Genomic DNA, 26,477 nt, shown 5'->3' on the forward strand with positions numbered 1-26,477 from the left:
TGCATACATACTATTGTGGTATCAATTCCATTTCATTCTGTTGGCCACAGTACTTTTTCCATGTAGGCCTACTATTTCAATATGAAACAAATGTGTTTCTCTTTACATGTCTTGTCGCGTGTCTACTGTATAATTTAAGTATAGCCTACCGCTATGTCTTAATGTACAGCGTCCCATCCCAGGCAGGACTCCCAAAACCCACTGCTCCAATCAGAAGGCAGCTTTCTGTAAGGAGTCAATTTGCCTTGAGCCTTTCTTCTCTTGAGAAGCTTTGAGAAGGGGACTTTGCAGAGTTTGGACAAGAGCTCCCGACACGGCAGCTGAGCTGAGCTCCTTCATAGCTTCAGAACAAGAGTGTGAGAAGCTCAGAAGGTCCAAAAGGGCGGCGGAGGTCACGCGCACTGAATCGGAACATTGAAGGGAGCGAGAGCATCTTTGACACATCTAAACTTTTCCATCGCCTTTCTCCTTTTTTTTAAGGAAGACTATATTGGCTTTTTCATCACTATTTTGTTATTGTTTTTAGCGAGCCAATGTCTCTCCCTTTACCTCAAGATTCATCCTGAGGTTCTGAGCGGAGACACAAACTATTACAACTTTGTTGGCGACGCGTCATAGACCGTTCGGTCTGAAAATGGGCATCAAGCGTGTGCCATTGTTGCTTGTGCAGGTACTTCTCCTGTTGGCTGTGTCCTCCGGGCAGAACACGGGGACAGAGGGGACAAAAGAGGAGATCCCAGAAGGAGCGTCAACCCTGGCGTTCGTCTTTGATGTCACCGGCTCCATGTACGATGATCTCGTGCAGGTTATTGAGGGGGCATCCAAGATTTTGGAGATGTCGCAGAGTAGAACAAAGAGACCCCTCTACAACTATGCATTGGTTCCCTTCCACGACCCGGGTAAGAAAAGCTGGGTTGATCTGCAGTCATAAATACATGTAATATAAGAATGATTTATGATGTGTACATGAAAAACATGCTCTCTCTGTCTCATCTGAATAACACCTTTATCTTTGCAACTGTTTGCTGTGCAATGGCACTTTGGTTAATAATATACAATATAGTTGTGCATTTCATTTACACGCTTTTGTGAAAGATTTTTTTACGCAACAAAGTATTTGCAATTCTCTGCTATTGTAAGTGGTACAATACAGCTGTTTTGTATGTGTACATATAGGCCTAGTCTAACCTACATGAATAGACCTGCTTTGGAACAAAAACAGACCTCGTCGTCAGAAACGTGAGAAATGTAATAGTTTACCCACACTCTGGGCTCTGAATGCGTAATGTCTTCACACTTCAGCCCAGGCGGCATCGGGGCATTGTTTCCCTGTCGCCACATACAGATGTTCAGCTCCGCATTCACTATCATTAGCATTCCGTTTGAGTTAGTGTGTTTAGGGCGATGACCTTTCAGGCACAAAATCATACTGTAATGTGGCAGCCCTACCTTGTATTTACTGTGTAAAGTGTAAAAATGAGACACGGAAGAGGCCAGTGTCATGTAGTTAGAGGAATAGATGCGAGTTGACAGGGCATTGACCTCTGCACACATACTTCACACCAACTAATTGTCTATATGACATATCCATATATATTAGACACTTTTTTGGGGGATCCAAAATGTTTTATTTTCCAAAAACAGAGGGCAAGGTGTGTTAGCGTATGTTTGAGTCTGTAATTATGAGCTGTGAATAGGGAGAACCATTCACTCATCTACTTGGTACATCGTCAACAAAAGCCGTTGTCAGGGACTTGTGTTGTGTGATGGGGGCCTAGTGGGGGCTGGGGGCTCAGTCAACAACACAGTGGCCAGCAAACAGTCCATAATGTGAGGGGCTGCTGTGAGAGCTTGGGTGAGTGCTTGTTAACGACAGAACGGGAGAGGAGGAAGAGAGAGAGAGAGAGAGAGACAGAGAGAGACAGCGAGAGAGACAGAGAGAAAGGCAGAGGAGAGAGAGAGAGAGAGACAGAGAGAGAGAGAGAGAGAAAGGCAGAGAGAGACAGAGAGAGAGACAGAGAGAGAGAGACAGAGAGAGAGAGAGAGACAGAGAGACAGAGAGAGACAGAGAGAGAGAGAGAGAGAGAGAGACAGAGAGAGAGAGAGAGAGAGAGAGAGACAGAGAGAAACAGAGAGAAAGGCAGAGAGAGAGACAGAGAGAAAGGCAGAGAGAGAGAGAGACAGAGAGACAGAGAGAGAGAGAGAGAGACAGAGAGAAACAGAGAGAAAGGCAGAGAGAGAGACAGAGAGAAAGGCAGAGAGAGAGAGAGAGCATTTCATTTTCCAGATCTCTAATACACCAAACCTGGATCTGACATAGAAATTGTTTCTGGACCTTCTGTGCCAAATAGATTTTCCATCCTGCTATCCTCCTCTGAGAGCACAGGAATGTCTTTCAAGATGCACACACACAATATCTGGTTATCGTTTCAGAGCATCATCATCCTACTGTTACTAAACCAACCAACTGACAGAGAGAGAAGAGAGAGAGAGAGCGAGAGGAGAGAGAGAGGAGAGAGAGGATAGAGAGAGGAGAGAGAATAGAGGTAGAGAGATAGACGAGAGAAAGAGAGAGAGAGAGGAGAGAGAGAGGAGAGAGAATAGAGATAGACGAGAGAAAGAGAGAGAAGAGAGAGAGAGGAGAGGGAGAGCGGGGATCCGTGGTGACTGAGAGCAGTATTCCAGATGTGCGTTGCTCCTATGCTTAAATCAGCATGTCAAATTCTTTAAGCATTTTTGTATAACGCCTCAATCGAGCCTCTGGGCCAAGAAAAATAAATAGTTGAAAGTGAGGTATGCACAGAATATACAAATATTCCAAATGACTGATTCAATTAGTGCGTGCCTTTGAAGAACAAGTAAACCTCTGGTCCTTTTCCATACGACTGATGAAGTATGATGTAGCCATCAAATAACACATTCTCCATTAGGTTGTATAGCCAGGGTTGGGTAAGTTACTTTTTAAATGTAATCTGTTACAATTACTAATTACCTGTCCAAAAAATTATCAGTAAAGTAATCCGGTTACTTTTGGATTACTTTCCCCTTAAGAGGCATTAGAAGAAGACAAAAGGGATCTGTCAAACGCATTTGGTTTATCATCATAGTGGTCTCTGACTTGTTGTCCGACTCGCTAACTTAAGCCTATTTTCAATGCTGAATTGAATGTCATTGAGAAAACAGAGTGTCATAATATTTTTTTTTCTTCTGAATTTAAAAGTAATCCAATTAGTAATCATCTAGTTCTTCTAAAGTATCTGTAATCAGATTACATGTAATCAGTTACTCCCCAACCCTGTGTATAGGCTTGTTCAGACTGTACCCTATAAGGTGTAAACCAGTTGTATTGCAAAGGTTAAAATAAGCCTATACTAACTAGGTTTCTAGGGAATATTTGTGGCTATTTCTGAGCACACAGAGAGAGAGAGAGAGAGAGAGAGAGAGAGAGAGAGAGAGAGAGAGAGAGAGAGAGAGAGAGAGAGAGAGAGAGAGAGAGAGAGAGAGAGAGAGAGAGAGAGAGAGAGAGAATTTCCTGTCTGTGTTGTGTGCTGGGGGCCTAAGGGTGAGAGAGAATAAGCTCCAAAAGTATTGGGAAAGTGACACATGCTTTGTTGTTTTGGCTCTGTACTCCAGCACTTTGGATTGTAAATGATACAATGACTATGAGGTTAAAAGTGCAGAGTGTCAGCTTTAATTTCAGGGTATTTTCATCCATATCGGGTGAACCGTTTAGAAATTACAACACTTTTTGTACATAGTCCCCCCCATTTTAGGGGACCAAAAGAATTGGGACAAATTCACTGATGTGTATTAAAGTAGTCAATGTTGGATGCATTTGCTGTTTGTTTTGTTTCAGATTATGTTGTGTCCAATAGAAATTACTGGTAAATAATGTATTGTGTCATTTTGGAGTCACTTTTATGTAAATAAGAATAGAATATGTTTCTAAACACTTCTACATTAATGTGGATGCAACCATCATTACAGAGCACAGGAGGTTGGTGGCACCTTAATTGAGGAGGATGGGCTCGTGGTAATGGCTGGAGCGGAATTGGGGGAATGGTATAAAATACATCAAACACATGGTTTGATGCCATTCGATCCGTTCCAGCCATTATTATGAGCTGTCCTCCCCTCAGCAGCCTCCACTGTTAGGGATAGTCCTGAATGAATCATGAATAATGATGAGTGAGAAAGTTACAGACGCATAAATATCATACCCCCAAGAAATGCTAACCCAAAGTGCTGGAGTACTGAGCCGAAACAACAACAAATGTGTCACTGTCCCAATGCTTTTGGAGCTGACGGTATGTCCTTCACTGCCAACATGGTGCAGCAGTATGCCTGTAAACTTATGCCCTACTTGTGTTTGACATTTCATCCCCATCCCACTGAAGAGGCACAGCTTTGTTTTTACAGGGTTTCTTATTCGGAAGTGGTTCCAGGTGGATGTGCATCTGTTTTCCATCCTACTCGCTGATAAGGATGTGCCTCCTGTTTGATTTGGCTGTCTTTGAATCGGAGCCCAGAGCCCCTGCTATTTACAGTGCAATCTGCCACAGTAAACATGGGACTGGAGGGTGTGTGTGTGTGGTGGGGGTGCTGAGATATTGGGGTCAGATTTGTGTGTGAAGAACACTCAGGAAGCCCCCCCTTTATTCCACCCTGCAGAGAGAGAGAGATGTTGTTTTGTGTCTTCTCACTTTTGTTTATTGTCTATTTCACTTGCTTTGGCGTTGTAAACACGTTTCCCATGCCAATAAAGCCCTTTGAATTGAATTAAATTGAGAGGGAGAGAGACAGAGAGAAAGACAAAGAGAGAGAGAGAGAGAGAGAGAGAGAGAGGAAGAGAACAAGAGAGACGGACGGAGAGACAGGGAGACAGAGCATACTTCTCAAGTCATTTGACTGAAGCAGAGGGGTTGTGTTTATATAGGCCTAGCCTTAGGAGAGAGCTGTTTCCACTGTTAGAATGCTGCTGATACAGTACAGTGGCGGAAGGCTTGTGTCAGAGATTAATTGTAGCATTACCACTTTGACACTTCCACTCTGGCAGTGGACTCTTTCAAAACAAGGTGCCAATGAGGCTCACTTACAGTGATAAGGAGGAAACATACAACAGTATACGGAACAGATACAGGACATTCCTGTGTGTGTGTGTGTGTGTGTGTGTGTGTGTGTGTGCGTGTGTGCGTGTGTGTGTGTGTGTGTGTGTGTGTGTGTGTGTGTGTGTGAGTGTGTATTAGGTGTTGTGATGACCAGAGATCTACTGGTCTATAATGTGAACAGGGTGCTGGACCCTGTGTTGCCTGTAGGTGGGTGCTGGACCCTGTGTTGCCTGTAGGTGCTGGACCCTGTATTGTCTGTAGGTGGGTTCTGGACCCTGTATTGTCTGTAGGTGGGTTCTGGACCCTGTATTGTCTGTAGGTGGGTTCTGGACCCTGTGTTGCCTGTAGGTGGGTCTGGACCCTGTGCTGCCTGTAGGTGCTGGAGTCTGTGTTGCCTGTTGGTGGGTTCTGGACCCTGTGTTGCCTGTAAGTGGGTCTGGACCCTGTGCTGCCTGTAGGTGCTGGAGTCTGTGTTGCCTGTTGGTGGGTTCTGGACCCTGTGTTGCCTGTAAGTGGGTCTGGACCCTGTGCTGCCTGTAGGTGCTGGAGTCTGTGTTGCCTGTTGGTGGGTTCTGGACCCTGTGTTGCCTGTAAGTGGGTCTGGACCCTGTGCTGCCTGTAGGTGCTGGAGTCTGTGTTGCCTGTAGGTGGGTTATGGACCCTGTGTTTCCTGTAGGTGCTGGACCCTGTGTTGCCTGTAGGTGCTGGAGTCTGTGTTGCCTGTAGGTGGGTTCTGGACCCTATGTTGCCTGTAGGTGCTGGACCCTGTATTGTCTGTAGGTGGGTCTGGACCCTGTGTTGCCTGTAGGTGCTGGACCCTGTGTTGCCTGTAGGTGGGTGGTGGACCCTGTGTTGCCTGTAGGTGCTGGACCCTGTGTTGTCTGTAGTTAGATGCTGAACCCTGTGTTGCCTGTTGTTAGGTGCTGGACCCTGTGTTGCCTGTAGGTGCTGGACTCTGTGTTGCTGTAGTTAGGTGCTGGACCCTGTGTTGCCTGTAGGTGGGTTTTGTACCCTGTGTTGCCTGTAGGTGCTGGACTCTGTGTTGCCTGTAGTTGGGGGCTGGACCCTGTGTTGCCTGTAGTTAGGTGCTGGACCCTGTGTTGCCTGCAGTTAGCGTCCCACCTGCGGGACACAGCCAGTGAAATATCAGGCAAATTCAAAACAACAAAATGTCATAATTCAACTTTCTCAAACATACAACTATTTTACACCATTTTAAAGATACACTTCTCCTTGATGTAACCACATTGTCCGATTTCAAAAAGGCTTTACAGCGAAAGCAAAACATTAGATTATGTTAGGAGAGTACATAGACAAAAATAATCACACAGCCATTTTCCAAGCAAGGACATGTGTCAATAAAACCCAAAACACAGCTAAATGAAGCACTAACCTTTGACGATCTTCATCAGATGACACTCCTAGGACATTATGTTACACAATACATGTATGTTTTGTTCGATAAAGTTCATATTTATATCCAAAAACAGCATTTTACATTGGCGCGTGATGTTCAGAAAATGTATTCCCACCAAAACTCCGGGTGAATGTGCACATCAATTTACAAAAATACTCATCATAAACGCTGACAAAATATATAACAAATATTTAAAGAATTATAGATAGACTACTCCTGGATGCAACCGCTGTGTCAGATTTTAAAATAGCTTTACGGAGAAAGCACATTTTTCAATATTCTGAGTACATAGCTCAGCCATCACAGCAAGCTATACAGACACCCGCCAAGTTCGGGGCCACCTAAACTCAGAATTAGTATTAGAAATATTCTCTTACCTTTGCTGATCTTCGTCAGAATGCACTCCCAGGACTGCTACTTCCACAAGAAATGTTGTTTTTGTTCGAAATAATCCATATTTATGTCCAAATACCTCAGTTTTGTTCGTGCGTTCAGAGCACTATCCAAAGGCATAACGCGCGAGCGCGGTGCCAGAGACGAAAAGTCAAAATGTTCCATTACCGTACTTAGAAGCATGTCAAACGCTGTTTAAAATCAATCTTTATGGTATTTTTAACGTAAAATTGCGATAATATTCCAACTGGACAATAGCGTATTCATTCAAGGAGAAAGAGAAGGAACAGCGCGCTCGCGGGATCGAGCATATCCAATCCCTTTGTTGCCAGGCAGTCCACTCAGTAACTGAGCTCCTATTATCTGCCCAGTGACAGGAGAATGCTGAAACAACTTTCTGAAGGCTTTTGACAGCCAATGGAAGCCAATGGAAGTGCAATGTAACCCCACAGATACTGTAGTTTCGAAAGGGACTAGAAAGAAGAACTACAATTCTCAGATCCTCCACTTCCTGGTTGACTTTTTGTCAGGTTTTTGCCTGCCATATGAGTTCTGTTATACTCACAGACACCATTCAAACAGTTTTTGAAACTTCAGAGTGTTTCCTATCCAATTCTACTAATAATATGCATATTCTAGTTTCTGGGCCAGAGTAGTAACCTGTTTAAATTGGGTATGTTTTTCATCCGGCCGTGAAAATACTGCCCCCTAGCCCAGACAGGTTAAGTGCTGGACCCTGTGTTTCCTGTAGTTGGGGGCTGGACCCTGTCTTTCCTGTAGTTGGATGCTGGACCCTGTCTTTCCTGTAGTTGGATGCTGGACCCTGTCTTTCCTGTAGTTGGGTGCTGGACTGCTGCTCTGAGGCTGCCAGCTGGCGGTGGAATCATCAGAGAGGTGATGATGGTGTAGATGAAAGAGCATCAGCTGGTGCTGGGGACTCCTTTGTAAAGTGGTATTCATCCCTTTTTTCTTCTCTCACGTTTTTTTCTTCTCCCTTTTTCTTTGTTGGAGTGGCATCATTTTCTGTCTGAAAACCGCCTTGCCCGTGTGAGATTACAAGGGTCTATGCATGTTGCTGGACAGTGTCAATAATGATGCCATTAAGCAGGAATTCCGAGGTGAGGGGGTGGAGGGGGTTTGAGGTTGAAAATGGTAGTGAGGCAGTCGAGGAGGAGTGTGGCAGAGGACAGTTCACCTCTCCTGTTTCATCTTTGTAACGACCTGCCTGGAATATGAAAATAGCCTTTAATTTTTAGGAGTGCTTGACTCGTGCACCTTTTTTCTCTATACCTCAGGAGTTGTGAGAGCAATAGTTTAAAACTCCACTTAGTGTCTTTGTAGTTTTCCTACAGGGTTTCTCCCTGGGCTTTCATCTGGGAAAGTTTAGAATACCTCAGGGCTTGTTTGGAAGCACTTCTAAACATCACCTCCATTTGTGTTACTGTTTCAGCAGTTTGTAGACAAAGAGCTGTTGTCTAGGTAGGTTTACACTGGTCTAAGTTTAATGTCACTTTGGAACATCATGCAGACTTTCCTGCAGTTTGTTGTGTTTTCTACATAAACCAGCCGTGTCTCCATCCTCACGGTCTCTGTGTTTTCTCCTACAACCTGGGCTGTATACTCCCGGCCTGTGTCCCAAATCGCACCATATTCCGTAGTGCACTACTTTTGACCAATGCACTTCATAGGTTATATGGTTCCATTTGGGACACAGGCTCTGTCTCATCTGGAGCTTCGGAGAGTTGGTCTGTCCTGATTGTGACCTGGCGGGGGTGGTGACTCCATTCTCTGTCTGTCTGTGCTCTCTGCTTTGTAATGATTGGATAATGGGATATCATCTGACCTCTGATGACCGGCGCAGATTTGTGAGGTCACAGCCTCCCTCAGGTCACTGTCTGTGTGCCTGTGTGTGAAAGAAGGCCTGAACTTGATACGGTGGTGCCAGCCGAGTGGAGTAACTGGATCTAGGATGGAGGGATGGGAGAAGGGGGGGATGTATCCCTGTCTGGCAGTGATTTTAAAGTTTCTTGTAGAGGGAGAAAATAGGGATCAAATAGGTAAAGACATTTAGCTACACAATGATGCTCTGCTTACAGGGAAGTTGATTACAGGTTGATTACAAGTTGAGCAGGCTTACTGGACCCAACATTGGAAAATAATTTCCAGTCCATGTTCCAACCATTTTAGCCATTTCCAGCCACTTTCAGCCATGCTAATCTTTAGGTAAATAGTAGTGAGGTTTTGTCGTTACCCAAATGGTCTGCGTGCTTCCCAGCCAAAACAGTTCGGAAGAGTTCATGCATATATTGTGACAACATTTTTTGTGATGATGTTTTGGACATCAGTGAGGGTTTTTTCGGCTGTCCGGGCACACAATTTATTTTCTGGAGTTAAGCCGAAGTCTACGCCCCTTCATCTGTGATTGGTCCACATTAGGGATTCTTCAATACGTTTTTGTTGTCATTCAATGAGAGACGACTCGTTTTCATGCACATTTTTTCATTGAGAAATACTGCACCAAAGATCTTAGTTAGAGGTCAAATTGCTAGACTAAGATCTCCTCGGCAAAAAAACGTCAAAATTAATGACAGATTTCTTGAATGATCTTAAAATCAATTCTGAATACTTTGATGAAGTGGCTACGGGGTCACAAAATGGACAAACAGTACTATTGACGCTTTTTCTCATTTTTCAAGCGAATGTCTTTTAAGAGAGTATGCGAGTACAATCGTTTGGTTCGGCTAGCCGAGTTCGGCTTAGCGCCAGCCGAACTAAAGCATGCTGACGCCTTTAGCCAGGTCTCCCTTGTGAAAGAGGTCTGCTGACATTAGTGGGAGAACCTGTTTAAATAAAGTGTATACAAAATTACAAAAAAAGCAGAATAATTATGAACCCATGAAAGATAGTAGCTGTTGTTTCACCTCATTGCTCCTTGATCAACTTCCTCTTGGTTCAGTGTTCAGTGGGTTTCCACCTTTTCCTGTTACTGTCAACGAGTTAATCCAGATACACCCAAACAGCTGTGTTGATGTGTGATTTATATGTGACAAGGTGAGCTTAAAAGTGAACCGTTGAACGTGACGTCAGAGGAATCCAACCCTTGAACTCTGCCTTCTTTTGACGAAATATGAATTGTGGTGCATAAAGGCATGTTTTGCTGCTTGTCTGGGGGCTGTGAGGTCAGTTGTGTTAACTAACTGTCTTGGCATGACATGCCTACACTGCTGATATGCTGGTGACCAGCTTATACTGGTAGGCTGGTGATGCTGTTATGCTCGTGACCAGTTTATGCTGGTATGCTAGTGATGCTGGTATGCTGGTGACCAGCGTACCAGCATTTGTTGATCACCAGCAAAACCAGCGTCAAAGTGTTTAATTTTTTAAGACAATTGAATACATATATCATAAGGCCTTACTTTGAGGGCCTAGTTTTTCCCTAATACAGTGGCCACATCAGGCCTGCAAGTCACATTATGCTGGCTTGTAAAGTGATATTTAATTCCTATTGGAATCCAGCCAGATAGTGGGGATGTCCAACAATTTGAACTTCTATTCACCCTCAATCTTCTTTCAAAATGACTGCCAGGGTTAGAAAGATGAATAAATAAGACTACCTAAACCATCTAAACAGTAATGGGTGCAAGAAGTCCAACTAAGATTGGATTAGTTTAGAAAAATGTATGTTATTTACCAGTTGCGGCCCACTTTTTGGAAGCAAACCACTCGATTTCGTCTCTGCGTTATATTGGCATCGAACATGTCACCCTCTCTAGGAGAGGGGGTGACCTTGATAATTTATTGTTAAAACGAGAGGCTGCCTAGATCTTTAATTTAAAGACCCTTGCACCCTTCGGTCTCAACATAGACTTTGATCTGAAGCCATTCTTGTGATTATTGTGACTTTTCCATTGTAATTGTTTGTAAGCTTGTGTAGTCTAAAATGAATCTATGATCGTATGCTATCCATTTGTTTTTTTGTATGCTGTTCTTTGTATGCCATTTTTATATTTGAGAATTAACCAATGATATTAGGTCACACTTGGCCATGATTACAGACACCTGTGTGTCTTTTGACACTATATAAATGACTCATCCCGCAGTGTTTGTGATGATACCCTGATGAAGACAGCTTTGCTGTCGAAACGTTGGTTATTACATTTTTGCATCTGAGCTCTTAGAGTGTGCGGCTTTCCCTTATTTTCTACTCCGCTAGCCAGCACCTCGCCTTAATAGGTGTGCGTTTCTTTTTCTTCTAGATTTATCTTTGTGTAGCAAAAGATTTATGCATCAATCAAAAACACAGATATTGAAACAAACCGTAGAATTGCAATTGAGCATGCTGAGAAATATAATGATGGGCGTGGTTAGATGGATCGAGAGATAGATAGAGTAACGATGTGCGCTGAGAGTCGGGAAGCAAGTTCAGGGAGTGTACAATTTAATAAACAAAACAAGAAACTCGAACAACGCACAGACAAGAAACAGAAACAATGACACCTGGGGAAGGAACCGAAGGGAGTGACATATAAAGGGCAGGTAATCAAGGAGGTGATGGAGTCCAGGTGAGTCTGATGACGTGCAGGTTCGCGTAACGATGGTGACAGGTGTGCGCCATAACGAGCAGCCTGGTGACCTAGAGGCCGGAGAGGGAGCACACGTGACAGTACCCCCTCCCCGGCGCGGGAGCCTGATGAGCCGGCTGAGACCTCCCCGGTTGCCTTGGTCGAGGCACAGGAACCTGTTCACCCAGCTGAGGCACGGGAGCCTGTTGAGTCAGCTGAGGCACGGGAGCCTGTCAAGTCAGCTGAGGCACAGGAACCTGGTCACCCAGCTGAGGCACGGGAGCCTGTCGAGTCAGCTGAGGCACGGGAGCCTGTCAAGTCAGCTGAGGCACAGGAACCTGGTCACCCAGCTGAGGCACGGGAGCCTGTCGAGTCAGCTGAGGCACGGGAGCCTGTCGAGCCAGCTGAGGCACGGGAGCGTGTCGAGCCAGCTGAGGCACCGGAGCCTGTCGAGCTAGCTGAGGCATGGGAGCCTATCAAGCCAGCTGAGGCAAGCTGAGGTTTGGGAGCCTGTCGAGCTAGCTGAGGCATGGGAGCCTATCGAGCCAGCTGAGGCATGGGAGCCTATCGAGCCGCTGAGGTATGGAAATCCGACAAACCGGCTGAGGCATCCCAGGTAGCTCCGATTCTGACAACCGGACCCAACATCTCCTCCAAAACAAAAACAAACAAAAAAACACTCCGTGTGCCCTGGGAGTTGGGAAGCATATTCAGGAAGTGCATAATTGAATGAACAAGACACCCGAACAACGCACAGATAGGATACAGAAACAATAACGCCTGGGGAAGGAACCAAAGGGAGTGACATATAAAGGGCAGGTAATCAAGGAGGTGATGGAGTCCAGGTGAGTGTCATAATGCACTAATGCGCGTAACGATGGTGACAGGTGTGTGCCATAACGAGCAGACTGGTGACCTGGAGGCCAAAGAGGGAGCACACGTGACAGATAGAGAGATAGATAGATAGACAGAGAGATAGAGAGAGAGACAGATAAGGAGATAGAGAGACAGAGCGATAAGGAGATAGATAGAAAGTCAGATAGACAGAGAGACAGAGAGAGATAGAGAGATAGACAGATAGTCAGATAAATAGATAGACAACGAATTGGAGCGGGCACTAGAAAAGTCTGCAACACCCGGCCTCACCCTACTAGAATCTGAAGTCAAATGTCTACTGTTTGCTGATGATCTGGTGCTTCTGTCACCAACCAAGGAGGGCCTACAGCAGCACCTAGATATTCTGCACAGATTCTGCCAGACCTGGACCCTGACAGTAAATCTCAGTAAGACCAAAATAATGGTGTTCCAAAAAAGGTCCAGTTGCCAGGACCACAAATACAAATTCCATCTAGACACCGTTGCCCTAGAGCACACAAAAAAATTACACATACCTCGGCCTAAACATCAACACCACAGGTAACTTCCACAAAGCTGTGAACGATCTGAGAGACAAGGCAAGAAGGGACTTCTATGCCATCAATTGGAACATAAAATTCAACATACCAATTAGGATCTGGCTAAAAATACTTCAATCAGTTATAGAACCCATTGCCCTTTATGGCTGTGAGGTCTGGGGTCTGCTCGCCAACCAAGAATTCACAAAATGGGACAAACACAAATTGAGACTCTGCATGCAGAATTCTGCAAAAATATCCTCTGTGTACAACGTAGTACACCAAATAATGCATGCAGAGCAGAATTAGGCCGATACCCAGGGGCGAAAATCTGATATCAACTTTGGAGGGGACAATTACATTACATTTTCTCAAGAGCAATTCCTGAGGGGGACACCAAAAGTAGTGCTGTAACACATAGCCTACGTTTAATATGGTAAATGTATATTGAGGAACCAAAGAAATAAGGTGTTTGCCGTACTCCTAACTACCGGTACCCAAAACTACACAACTAATCACAACAGCAATACCATTGCCTTTAACAAATCTTAGTTCAGTCACCAGTTTAAGTTGAGAGTGGGGGTATCCATGGCATTTTCCAATTATGTTCCTATTTTACAAGTAAAAAAAATTGAGAACCTTTCATAATGTTGCCAAACAAAGACTCAACAAACTTACCTGAGACTCCCTGTCTCTGCCAGTCTGTCCCTGCATATCTGTCCCCAACTCTGCTGTCTGTGTGCCATCTGTTGCCTGTTCTGCCTAATGACATCATTGTGAAACATTTCCATTAGAATTTAATTTCTTTCTTATGAACATTTTATCAACTAGTCTTTGAGATATTAGGCTACTAGGGTTCTTACTTTGCGTTTTGGTGTACTGAAAAATACTCTGATGTCCGTCTTTTTTCTGCCATTTTTCTGCTATTTTTCTACCTGGTTGGCTACACACACAGTATGTAGGTTATTTACAGTAGGAGATGGGCTTCTATCATCTTATCTTCTATCATTCTATATGGGCTTCGATCTAAAAGGTAGCTAGCAAATATGAAACGGATTGCAGTGACAAGAGTTGACAGCTGTATGAGTTCACCATTTACACAACATATGCTGCAACCTTTTGTAATTTTAATCGTTTGTTTCATATTGGCTGGCTTCTAACAATAGCTGAATTTGCAAAGCTAGCGAGCACCAATTCAGTGGTGTTTGCTATAAACTTTGCTACCCGGGTTAAATAAAGGTGAAATAAAATATATAAATAAAAGTTCCCTTGCGACAATTTAGCTTTTGCAACGAGACCATTAAATATATTTAAAACAATGGTAGAAGAGAGTGTAGTTCTGTTCAGTTTATCGCTAACGTTATCACAGGGACTTTGAAGCACTAACTTACATGCATGCTGATCTTGGAATAAATTGACGATAGCAAAGATTCCATATTTGACTACGCCACATAAATGGAATAGGTACTAGCTAGCTTAATAGTTAATATTTGCGCACTAGCTCTGCATATTCAGCTAGTGTGTGTGCGCGATTGACTGGATTAACCTCACGTCAGTTACGTTCGTTACCTCGCAAGCTAAGCAACTGGCAGTGGATCAAACCATTGTGAGGCAAAGGGTGGGGGGGTCGCAATCTTTTGAAACTTAAAAATGAGCTATTAAGTGTCTATAATCAGCACAATTGCTTTCATTGCGTATTATTAATATTATTTAAATGACATAGTTATGTTTCAGTGATGTATTGGGGGGGCCAAATCATATTTTTCCCAGGATGGGGGGGTCGTGTCCCCCCCGGGATTTCCGCCCCTGCCGATACCCACAAATTATCAAAATCCAGAAAAGAGCCGTTAAATTCTACAACCACCTAAAAGGAAGCGATTCCCAAACTTTCCATAACAAAGCCATCACCTACAGAGAGATGAACCTGGAGAAGAGTCCCCTAAGCAAGCTGGTCCTGGGGCTCTGTTCACAAACACAAACACACCCCACAGAGACCCGGGACAGAAGCACAATTAGACCCAACCAAATCATGAGAAAACAAAAAGATAATTACTTGACACATTGAAAAGAATTAACAAAAAAACAGAGCAAACTAGAATGCTATTTGGCCCTAAACAGAAAGTACACAGTGGCAGAATACCTGACCACTGTGACTGACCCAAACTTAAGGAAAGCTTTGACTATGTACAGACTCAGTGAGCATAGCCTTGCTATTGAGAAAGGCCGCCGTAGGCAGACATAGCTCTCAAGAGAAGACAGGCTTTGTGCAAACTGCCCACAAAATGAGATGGAAACTGAGCTGCACTTCCTAACCTCCTGCCAAATGTATGACCATATTAGAGACACATATTTCCCTCAGATTACACAGATCCACAAAGAATTCGAAAACAAATCCAATTTTGATAAACTCCCATATCTACTGGGTGAAATACCACAGTGTGCCATCACAGCAGCAAGATTTGTGACCTGTTGCCACCAGAAAAGGGTAACCAGTGAAGAACAAACACCATTGTAAATACAACCCATATTTATGCTTATTTATTTTCCCTTTTGTACTTGAACCATTTGTACATTGTTACCACACTGTATATATACATAATATGACATTTGTAATGTCTTTATTCTTTTGAAACTTCTGTATGTGTAAGGCTTACTGTTAATTTGTATTGTTTATTTCACTTTTGTATATTATCTACCTCACTTGCTTTGGCAATGTTAACACATGTTTCCCATGCCAATAAAGCCCCTTGAAATGAATTGAATTGAGACAGATAGATAGAGAGACAGACAGATAGGGAGATCGAGAGATAGATAGATAGTTCAATAGATAGATAGACAGAGAGATAGAGAGAGATAGATAGGGAGATAGATAGATAGATAGATAGATAGATAGATAGATAGATAGATAGATAGATAGATAGATAGATGATAGATAGATAGATAGATAGATAGATAGATAGATAGATAGATAGATAGATAGATAGATAGATAGATAGATAGATAGATAGATAGATAGATAGATAGATAGATAGATAGATAGATAGATAGATAGATAGATAGATAGATAGATAGATAGACAGACAGATAGAGAGACAGATAGATAGGAGATAGATAGGGAGATAGAGAGATAGATAGATAGTTCAATAGATAGATAGATAAATAGATAGATAGATAGATAGATAGGGAGATGGAGATAGATAGTCAGATAGAGAGACAGAGAGATAGATAGATAGATAGATAGATAGATAGATAGATAGATAGATAGATAGATAGATAGATAGATAGATAGATAGATAGATAGATAGATAGATAGATAGATAGATAGTCAGATAGAGAGATAGATAGATAGATAGATAGATAGATAGATAGATAGATAGATAGATAGATAGATAGATAGATAGATAGATAGATAGATAGATAGATAGATAGATAGATAGATAGATAGATAGATAGATAGATAGATAGATAGATAGATAGATAGGGAGATGGAGATAGATAGATAGTCAGATAGAGAGACAGAGAGATAGATAGACTGAGAGATAGATAGATAGATAGATAGATAGTCAGATAGTCAGATAGAGAGACAGAGAGATAGATAGATAGATAGATAGATAGATAGATAGATAGATAGATAGATAGATAGATAGATAGATAGATAGATAGATAGTCAGATAGAGAGACTGAGAGTAGATAGATAGATAGATAGATAGATAGATAGATAGATAGATAGATAGATAGATAGATAGATAGATAGATAGATAGATAGATAGATAGATAGATAGATAGATAGATAGATAGATAGATAGATAGATAGATAGATAGATAGATAGATAGATAGATAGATAGATAGATAGGGAGATAGGGAGATAGGGAGATAGGGAGATGGAGATAGATAGATAGTCAGATAGAGAGACAGAGAGATAGATAGACTGAGAGATAGATAGATAGATAGATAGATAGATAGATAGATAGATAGATAGATAGATAGATAGATAGATAGATAGATAGATAGATAGATAGATAGATAGATAGATAGATAGATAGATAGATAGATAGATAGATAGATAGATAGATAGATAGATAGATAGATAGATAGATAGATAGATAGATAGATAGATAGATAGATAGGGAGATGGAGATAGAGAGACAGAGAGATAGATAGACTGAGAGATAGATAGATAGATAGATAGATAGATAGATAGATAGATAGTCAGATAGAGAGATAGGGAGATAGTCAGATAGAGAGATAGGGAGATAGTCAGATAGAGAGATAGGGAGATAGTCAGATAGAGAGATAGGGAGATAGATAGATAGATAGATAGATAGATAGATAGATAGATAGATAGATAGATAGATAGATAGATAGATAGATAGATAGATAGATAGATAGATAGATAGATAGATAGATAGATAGATAGATAGATAGATAGATAGATAGATAGATAGATAGATAGATAGATAGATAGATAGATAGTCAGATAGAGAGATAGGGAGATAGATAGTCAGATAGAGAGACAGATAGAGAGATAGATAGATAGATAGGGAGATAGATAGATAGAGAGATAGATAGATAGATAGATAGATAGATAGATAGATAGATAGATAGATAGATAGATAGATAGATAGATAGATAGATAGATAGATAGATAGATAGATAGATAGATAGATAGATAGATAGATAGATAGATAGATAGAGAGACAGAGAGATAGGGAGATAGATAGTCAGATAGAGAGACAGATAGATAGAGAGATAGATAGATAGTCAGATAGAGAGACAGAGAGAGGGAGATAGAGAGATAGATAGTCAGATAGTCAACAGATCATGCTGGTCAGAAGATGTGAGGTGGCCTAGTGGTTAGAGAGGCAAGCCACCAACTGGAGGATTGCCACTTCAAATCCTAGCAGGATGTGAGCTGGTATAAAAACCTAAATGCCGTTGTGCCTTTGAACAAGGTACTCAACCCCTCAGAACAACAGCTCTCAGCGTGGCAGCCCTCGGCACCTCTCCCACACTAGAACTATGTATGTGTGTCTTTTGGAGGGTTTGAGTTAAAAGCAGAAGTCACATTTCGGTTGGACGTTGTGTGTAATTGACCAATTAAGTGATCTTAATCTTAACCTTGAGCAGCTGGACCAGTTTGGTCACCAGCTCGACCAGCTACTGGGCCAGCCTAACTAGCTAGACCAGCGTAGACCAGCTTGAAATTTATGCTGGACTAATTAGTTTTTTTCCCCAGCAGGGTGAACAACTCAGTCATTGAGGTTGCAGTACCACATTCTGTCTGATGACCCTAGATAGGAGAGTCGTTGCTACAGGGAGGATGACTGTTATATCGTCTCCCTGTTGGAAAAAGAATGAATGATTAAAGAATTGAATGAATTGTAGCATGGATTCTCTGGTCTAGGCCATCCCCTCAGACCTTGGCAGTGCCACAGAATGAGAAGAGGCATCTAGCTGCCAAGCACTGTGGTAGCATAGTGGTTAGAGTGTTGGGCCAGTAACTGAAAGTTTGCTGGATTGACTCCCGAGCTGACAAGGTAAAAATCTGTTGTTCTGCCCCTGAACAAGGCAGTTAACCCACTGTTCACCGGTAGCTTGTCATTGTAAATAAGAATTTGTTCTTTACAGACTTGCCTAGTTAAATAAAAAATTATAATTTAAACCCTGTTGCCAGGCAGTCAGCATGCAGAGATCCGTAATATCAGGCAGGGACCCCTGGATGAACACACTAATCCTATCAGAGCTTTCCAAACTCAGCCTTTTAACAGTCAAATTAAAACCTATTACACTAAAAGATCGTCTAGACGCTCGTTATTAGGGAAAAGGTTATTTACGCACGATTTTGGTACAGATTAATTTTATTATATCGTGTTTTAAATCGTAGTTTGGATCCAGTCTGGAAAGCTCATTTGTAGGATATTAGATATACTCTCTGTCCGTGCCAAAGGCTAACGATCATTCCCATGGTTTGGGATGACGCGCGACATCAGGTTTGTTTTTCCGAGAAGCACGTTTTTCCCTCTACCTTGTAAGACATTCATGTACAGTTGAATAAAAACATGTGTCAGGCTTCAGTGAGTCCGTAATGCCGGCGCTGACTGGATTGTGCAGAATGACATGTACCTGGTAAAGGAAGGGTGGTGCGGTCGGTTTCTCCCCTCTTGGCAGGCAACCAGCCAATGGATGCGGGGGGTGAGTGGGGGGGTAATGTAGGTGGGAAAGGGGGTAATGTAGGTGAGGGGGTAATGTAGGTGAGTGAGGGGTAATGTAGGTGAGAAAGGGTGTAATGTAGGTGAGTGGGGGGTAATGTAGGTGAGAAAGGGGGTAATGTAGGTGAGTGGGGGGTAATGTAGGTGAGTGGGGGGTAATGTAGGTGAGTGGTTGGAGGCAATGTAGGTAAGGGGGTAATGTAGGCTAGTGGGAGGATGTAGATGAGAGGGGGGTAATGTAGGTGAGAAGGGGGGTAAATGTCGGTGAGTGGGGGGGAAATGTAGGTGAGTGGGGGAGGTAATGTAGGTGAGGGGGTAATGTAGATTAGTGGGGGGAATGTAGATGAGAGGAGGGGGTAATGTAGGTGAGAAGGGGGGTGATGTAGGTGAGAAAGGGGGTAATGTCGGTGAGTGGGGGGTAATGTAGGTGAGTGGGGGGTAATGTAGGTGAGTGGTTGGAGGCAATGTAGGTAAGGGGGTAATGTAGGCTAGTGGGAGGATGTAGATGAGAGGGGGGTAATGTAGGTGAGAAGGGGGGTAAATGTCGGTGAGTGGGGGGGAAATGTAGGTGAGTGGGGGAGGTAATGTAGGTGAGGGGGTAATGTAGATTAGTGGGGGGAATGTAGATGAGAGGAGGGGGTAATGTAGGTGAGAAGGGGGGTGATGTAGGTGAGAAGGGGGTAATGTAGGTGAGTGGGGGGGTAATGTAAATGAGTGGGGGAGGTCATGTAGGTGAGGGGGGTAATGTAGGTTAGTGGGGGGAATGTAGATGAGAGGAGGGGTAATGTAGGTGAGTGGGGGGAAGAACTGAGCTGCTCCTGAAAGAGTTTTCTCTCTTCTTCCTCTCCCCCTGGAGTGGGCTAGTCTGGGGTGGTCTAGGCTGGTCTGGGGTGGTCTGGGCTGGGGTGGTCTGGGGTGGCTTGGTCTGGGGTGGTCTGGGGTGGCTTGGTCTGGGGTGGTCTGGAGTGGGCTGGTCTGGGGTGGTCTGGTCTGGGGTGGTCTGGGGTGGTCTGGGCTGGGGTGGTCTGGGGTGGCTTGGTCTGGGGTGGTCTGGGGTGGCTTGGTCTGGGGTGGTCTGGAGTGGGCTGGTCTGGGGTAGGCTGGGGTGGTCTGGTCTGGGGTGGTCTGGTCTGGGGTGGTTTGGTCTGGGGTGGTTTGGTCTGGGGTGGTTTGGTCTGGGGTGGTCTGGGGTGGTTTGGTCTGGGGTGGTTTGAGGTGGGCTGGTCTGGCCAGGGCTGGGCTGGGGTGGTCTGGGGTGGCTTGGTCTGGGGTGGTCTGGAGTGGGCTGGTCTGGGGTAGGCTGGGGTGGTCTGGTCTGGGGTGGTCTGGTCTGGGGTGGTTTGGTCTGGGGTGGTTTGGTCTGGGGTGGTTTGGTCTGGGGTGGTTTGGTCTGGGGTGGTTTGAGGTGGGCTGGTCTGGCCAGGGCTGGGCTGGGGTGGTCTGGGGTGGTCTGGGCTGGGGTGGTCTGGGGTGGCTTGGTCTGGGGTGGTTTGGGGTGGGCTGGTCTGGCCAGGGCTGGGCTGGGGTGGTCTGGGGTGGTCTGGTCTGGGGTGGTTTGGTCTGGGGTGGTTTGAGGTGGGCTGGTCTGGCCAGGGCTGGGCTGGGGTGGTCTGGGGTGGTTTGGTCTGGGGTGGTTTGGGGTGGGCTGGTCTGGCCAGGGCTGGGCTGGGTGGTGGTGCGTTTGAGCACATAGGCAGACGGAGAGCGACAGATAGATTCTCTACGGCCTCTATTCTGCACCAGTGAGTGAACAGAGTGTGTGGTCCACAGAGCTGATGCGCCGCTGCTTCCCAGTCGGACACACACACACACACACACACACACACACACACACACACACACACACACACACACACACACACACACACACACACACACACACACACACACACACACACACACACACACACACAAACAGACACACACACAGAGATGGAGACGGAGAGACAGAGACAAAGAAACAGAGACAGAGATGGAGAGACAGAGAGACAGAGAGAGGGAGAGAGAGAGACAGAGAGAGGGAGAGAGAGAGACAGAGAGAGGGAGAGAGAGAGAGAGAGACAGAGACAGAGACAGAGAGAGGGACAGAGAGACTGAAAGCAGCAGTCATTCAGCTGTCCTCTCGCATTTTTTCTTAAGCTGTCTCTGTCCGGGAGTCTGTCTGTCCAGGGCGTGACGGGACCCTCAAGTCTATAATGGCTCCAATCTGCCCTCCTCTCCCACAGCATTTACCTTCCCTGCCTCAAACCAAACCATGCAGGAGTCCCACCATCACACACTAAAGGTCAGGGGTCAGGCGCCATCCCAGACAGAGGTGTCAATCAGGGAATCTCTGAGGAATAACACAACCCCACAACATTTCCTCACTCTCCTGCACTGCTTAGCTTTAGGAAGACCCAGACTCATCTGAAAGAATGTACCAGAATGTACTTGTTGTGTATAGACTTTCATACCTATAGACATTCAACATTTTATTCAGTGCACAAACACACATTCACAGATTCCTCCCACACGCATATAAACATGCAATATCATGCATAGACACACGCCGCATGCACGTGCATACTTCTTGCATATATTGTGACTTGTGGAAATGTGGAACCCATTTTGACTTTGCCTTGTGGAACCCATGCTAACACAGCATGGCAAAAGTAGATGACCACAAAGCAGGCCTTCAAATCAAATCAAATCAAAGTTTATTGGTCATGTACACAGATTTGCAGATGTTATTGCAGGTGCAGCGAAATGCTTATGTTTCTAGATCCAACAGTTCAGCGTTATCTAGCAACACAATAACAATAAACACATCATCTCAAAAGTAAAAAAATATTAGAAATATCAGAATGAGCAATTACAGAGTTCGGAATATGAATATACATATAGATGGTGTGTATAGACAGTGCAGACAGTATAGGAATATAACATACTGAACCTGTATATAGCTTACTTACTTTCTCATGTTCTTCTCTTCTATGTTGCTGTTTTTAGATAGTACTACTGATATTGATTAATGCCTTGTTGGGAAAGAGACAATAAAACGTTACATTTTAAAAGGTGTGTACAGCGGTAATTACAGTTGAAGTCGGAAGTTTACATACATTTTGGTTGGAGTCATTAAAACTCGTTTTTCAACCACTCCACAAATGTCTTGTTAACAAACTATAGTTTTGGCAAGTCGGTTAGGACATCTATTTTGTGCATGACACAAGTCATTTTTCCAACAATTGTTTACAGACAGATTATTTCACTTATAGTTCACTGTATCACAATTCCTGGGTCAGAAGTTTACATACACTAAGTTGACTGTGCCTTTAAACAGCTTGGAAAATTCCAGTAAATGATGTCATGGCTTTTGAAGCTTCTGATAGGCTAAATGACATAATATGAGTCAATTGGAGGTGTACCTGTGGATGTATTTCAACGCCTACCTTCAAACTCAGTGCCTCTTTGCTTGACATCATGGGAAAATCAAAAGAAATCAGCCAAGACCTCAGAAAAAAAATTGTAGACCTCCACAAGTCTGGTTCATCCTTGGGAGCAATTTCCAAACGCCTGAAGGTACCACGTTCATCTGTACAAACAATAGTACGCAAGTATAAACACCATGGGACCACGCAGCCGTCATACCGCTCAGGAAGGAGACGCGTTCTGTCTCCTAGAGATGAACGTACTTTGGTGCGAAAAGTGTAAATCAATCCCAGAAAAACTGCAAAGGACCTTGTGAAGATGCTGGAGGAAACGGGTATAAAAGTATCTATATCCACAGTAAAACAAGTCCTATATCGACATATCCCGAAAGGCCGCTCAGCAAGGAAGAAGCCACTTCTCCAAAACTGCCATAAAAAAGCCAGACTACGGTTTGCAACTGCGCATGGGGACAAAGATCTTACTTTTTGGAGAAATGTCCTCTGGTCTGATGAAACAAAAATATAACTGTTTTTTAATGTTTTATTTATTTAACCGTTATTTAACTAGGCAAGTCAGTTAAGAACAAATTCTTATTTACAATGACGGCCTACCCCGGCCAAACTCGGACGATGCTGGGCCAATTGTGCGCCGCACTATGGGACTCCCAATCACGGCCGGATGTGATGCAGCTTGGATTCAAACCAGGTACTGCAGTGATGCCTCTTGCACTGGAATGCAGTGTCTTAGACCACTGCACCACTTGGCCATAATGACCATCGTTATGTTTGGAGGAAAAAGGGGGAGGATTGCAAGCCGAGGAACACCATCCCAACTGTGAAGCACGGGAGTGGCAGCATCATGTTGTGGGGGTGCTTTGATGCAGGAGGGACTGCTGCACTTTACAAAATAGATGTCATCATGAGGTAGGTAATTATTATGTGGATATATTGAAGCAACATCTCAAGACATCAGTCAGGAAGTTAAAGCTTGGTTGCAAATGGGTCTTCCAAATGGACAATAACCCCAAGCATACTTCCAAAGTTGTGGCAAAATGGCTTAAGTACAACAAAGTCAAGTTATTGGAGTGGCCATCACAAAGCCCTGACCTCAATCCCATAGAACATTTGTGGGCAAAACTGAAAAAGCGTGTGCGAGCAAGGAGGCCTACAAACCTGACTCAGTTACACCAGCTCTGTCAGGAGCAATGGGCCAAAATTCACCCAACTTATTGTGGGAAGCTTGTGGAAGGCTACTCGAAACGTTTGACCCAAGTTCAACAATTTAAAGGCAATGCTACCAAATACTAATTGAGTGTATGTAAACTTCTGACCCACTGGGAATGTGATGAAATAAATAAAAGCTGAAATAAATTATTATTAAATTATTATTGTTCTGACATTTCACATTATTAAAATAAAGTGGTGATCCTAACTGACCTAAAACAGGGATTTTTTACTATGATTAAATGTCAAGAATTGTGAAAAACTGAGTTTAAATGTATTTGGCTAAGGTGTATGTAAACTTCCGACTTCAACTGTATATAGGATGAGCCATGACTAGAATGCAGTATGTAAACATTATTAAATTGACCAGTGTTCAATGTCTCTATATACATGGGGCAGCAGTCTCTAAGGTGCAGGGCAGAGTACCGGGCAGCAGCCGGCTAGTGACAGTGTCTCAGGTGCAGGGTAGAGTACCAGGCGGTAGTCGGCTTGTGACAGTGTCTAAGGTGCAGGGCAGAGTCTAGGCGGTGGCTGGCTAGTGACAGTGTCTAAGGTGTAGGGTAGAGTACCTGGCGGTGATCTGCTAGTAACAGTGTCTAAGGGGCAGAGTATCAATCGGTGGTCAGCTAGTGACAGTGTCTAAGGTGCAGGGCAGAGTACCAGGTGGTGGTCGGCTTGTGACAGTGTCTAAGGTGCAGGGCAGAGTACCAGGCGGTGGCCGGCTAGTGACAGTGTCTAAGGTGTAGGGCAGAGTACCAGGCGGTGGCCGGCTAGTGACAGTGTCTAAGGTGTAGGGCAGAGTACCAGGCGGTGGCCGGCTAGTGACAGTGTCTAAGGTGTAGGGCAGAGTACCAGGCGGTGGCCGGCTAGTGACAGTGTCTAAGGTGTAGGGTAGAGTACAAGGCGGTGGCCGGCTAGTGACAGTGTCTAAGGTGTAGGGCAGAGTACCGGGCGGTGATCTGCTAGTAGCAGTGTCTAAGGGGCAGAGTATCAATCGGTGGTCAGCAAGTGACAGTGTCTAATGTGCAAGGTAGAGTACCAGGCGGTGGCCGGCTAGTGCCAGTGTCTAAGGTGCAGGGTAGAGTACCAGGTGGTGGTCGGCTAGTGACAGTGTCTAAGGTGCAGAGCAGAGTACCGGGCGCTGGCCGGCTAGTGATGGCTGTTCAACAGTCTGGTGGACTGAAGATAGAAGCTGTTATTCAGTCTCTCTGTCCTGGCTTTGATACACCTGTACCGTCTCCGACCTTGTAGATGGTAGCAGGGTGAACTTGGGTGGCTGAGGTCCTTGATGAGCTGCTTGTCCTTCCTGTGACACCAGGTGCATGTAATCATTGTACATGTATAGAGCCAAACGCTTCCAGTACTAGATGTTAGAGAGGTGTGGTAATGTGGTCCAGTAATGTTATAAGGTGTGGTAATGGGGTGGACAGTGCTTGGCGACTTCCTCCAGACCAGAGGTCTAGTCCTGTCAGGAGCCAGAAGTCTAGTCCTGTCAGGAGCCAGAGGTCTTGTCCTGTCAGGAGCCAGAGGTCTTGTCCTGTCAGGAGCCAGAGGTCTAGTCCTGTCAGTAGCCAGAGGTCTAGTCCTGTCAGGAGCCAGAGGTCTAGTCCTGTCAGGAGCCAGAAGTCTAGTCCTGTCAGGAGCCAGAGGCCTAGTCCTGTTAGGAGCCAGAGGTCTAGTCCTGTCAGGAGCCAGAAGTCTAGTCCTGTTAGGAGCCAGAGGTCTAGTCCTGTCAGGAGCCAGAAGTCTAGTCCTGTCAGGAGCCAGAGGCCTAGTCCTGTTAGGAGCCAGAGGTCTAGTCCTGTCAGGAGCCAGAGGTCTAGTCCTGTCAGGAGCCAGAGGTCTTGTCCTGTCAGGAGCCAGAGGTCTAGTCCTGTCAGGAGCCAGAGGTCTAGTCCTGTCAGGAGCCAGAGGCCTAGTCCTGTTAGGAGCCAGAAGTCTAGTCCTGTCAGGAGCCAGAGGTCTAGTCCTGTCAGGAGCCAGAGGTCTTGTCCTGTCAGGAGCCAGAGGTCTAGTCCTGTCAGGACAAGAGGTCCTGTCCTGTCAGGAGCCAGAGGTCTTGTCCTGTCAGGAGCCAGAGGTCTAGTCCTGTCAGGAGCCAGAAGTCTAGTCCTGTCAGGAGCCAGAAGTCTAGTCCTGTCAGTAGCCAGAGGTCTAGTCCTGTCAGGAGCCAGAGGTCTTGTCCTGTCAGGAGCCAGAAGTCTAGTCCTGTCAGGAGCCAGAGGTCTAGTCCTGTCAGGAGCCAGAGGTCTAGTCCTGTCAGGAGCCAGAGGTCTAGTCCTGTCAGGAGCCAGAGGTCTTGTCCTGTCAGGAGCCAGAAGTCTAGTCTTGTCAGGAACCAGAGGCCAAGTCCTGTCAGGAGCCAGAGGTCTTGTCCTGTCAGGAGCCAGAGGTCTTGTCCTGTCAGGAGCCAGAGGTCTAGTCCTGTCAGTAGCCAGAGGTCTAGTCCTGTCAGGAGCCAGAGGTCTAGTCCTGTCAGGAGCCAGAGGTCTAGTCCTGTCAGGAGCCAGAGGTCTTGTCCTGTCAGGAGCCAGAGGTCTAGTCCTGTCAGGAGCCAGAGGTCTAGTCCTGTCAGGAGCCAGAGGTCTTGTCCTGTCAGGAGCCAGAGGTCTAGTCCTGTCAAGAGCCAGAAGTCTAGTCCTGTCAGGAGCCAGAAGTCTAGTCCTGTCAGGAGCCAGAGGTCTTGTCCTGTCAGGAGCCAGAGGTCTAGTTCTGTCAGGAGCCAGAAGTCTAGTCCTGTCAGGAGCCAGAGGCCTGATCTC

At 44.8% G+C, this 26,477-nt stretch overlaps 1 protein-coding gene across 2 annotated transcripts in view; it reads left to right on the forward strand.

Annotated features, from left to right (window-relative positions):
* Positions 1 to 257: 257 nt before the first annotated feature.
* The window catches only part of hmcn1 (hemicentin 1), a 236,670-nt gene continuing 210,450 nt past the window's right edge, over positions 258 to 26,477 (forward strand). Inside the window, exon 1 of one of the 2 annotated variants that reach the window (XM_045687880.2) lies at positions 258 to 899. In XM_045687880.2, coding sequence (XP_045543836.2) covers positions 635 to 899 — 265 coding nt within the window. In that variant the 5' untranslated portion in view covers positions 258 to 634. The remainder of the gene's footprint in view (positions 900 to 26,477) is intronic. The other variant, XM_045687881.2, reaches the window with a different exon arrangement.

This window comes from Salmo salar, chromosome 10 (genome assembly GCF_965601325.2).
Source record: "Salmo salar chromosome 10, fSalSal1, whole genome shotgun sequence".
Classification (NCBI taxonomy): Eukaryota; Metazoa; Chordata; class Actinopteri; order Salmoniformes; family Salmonidae; genus Salmo; species Salmo salar.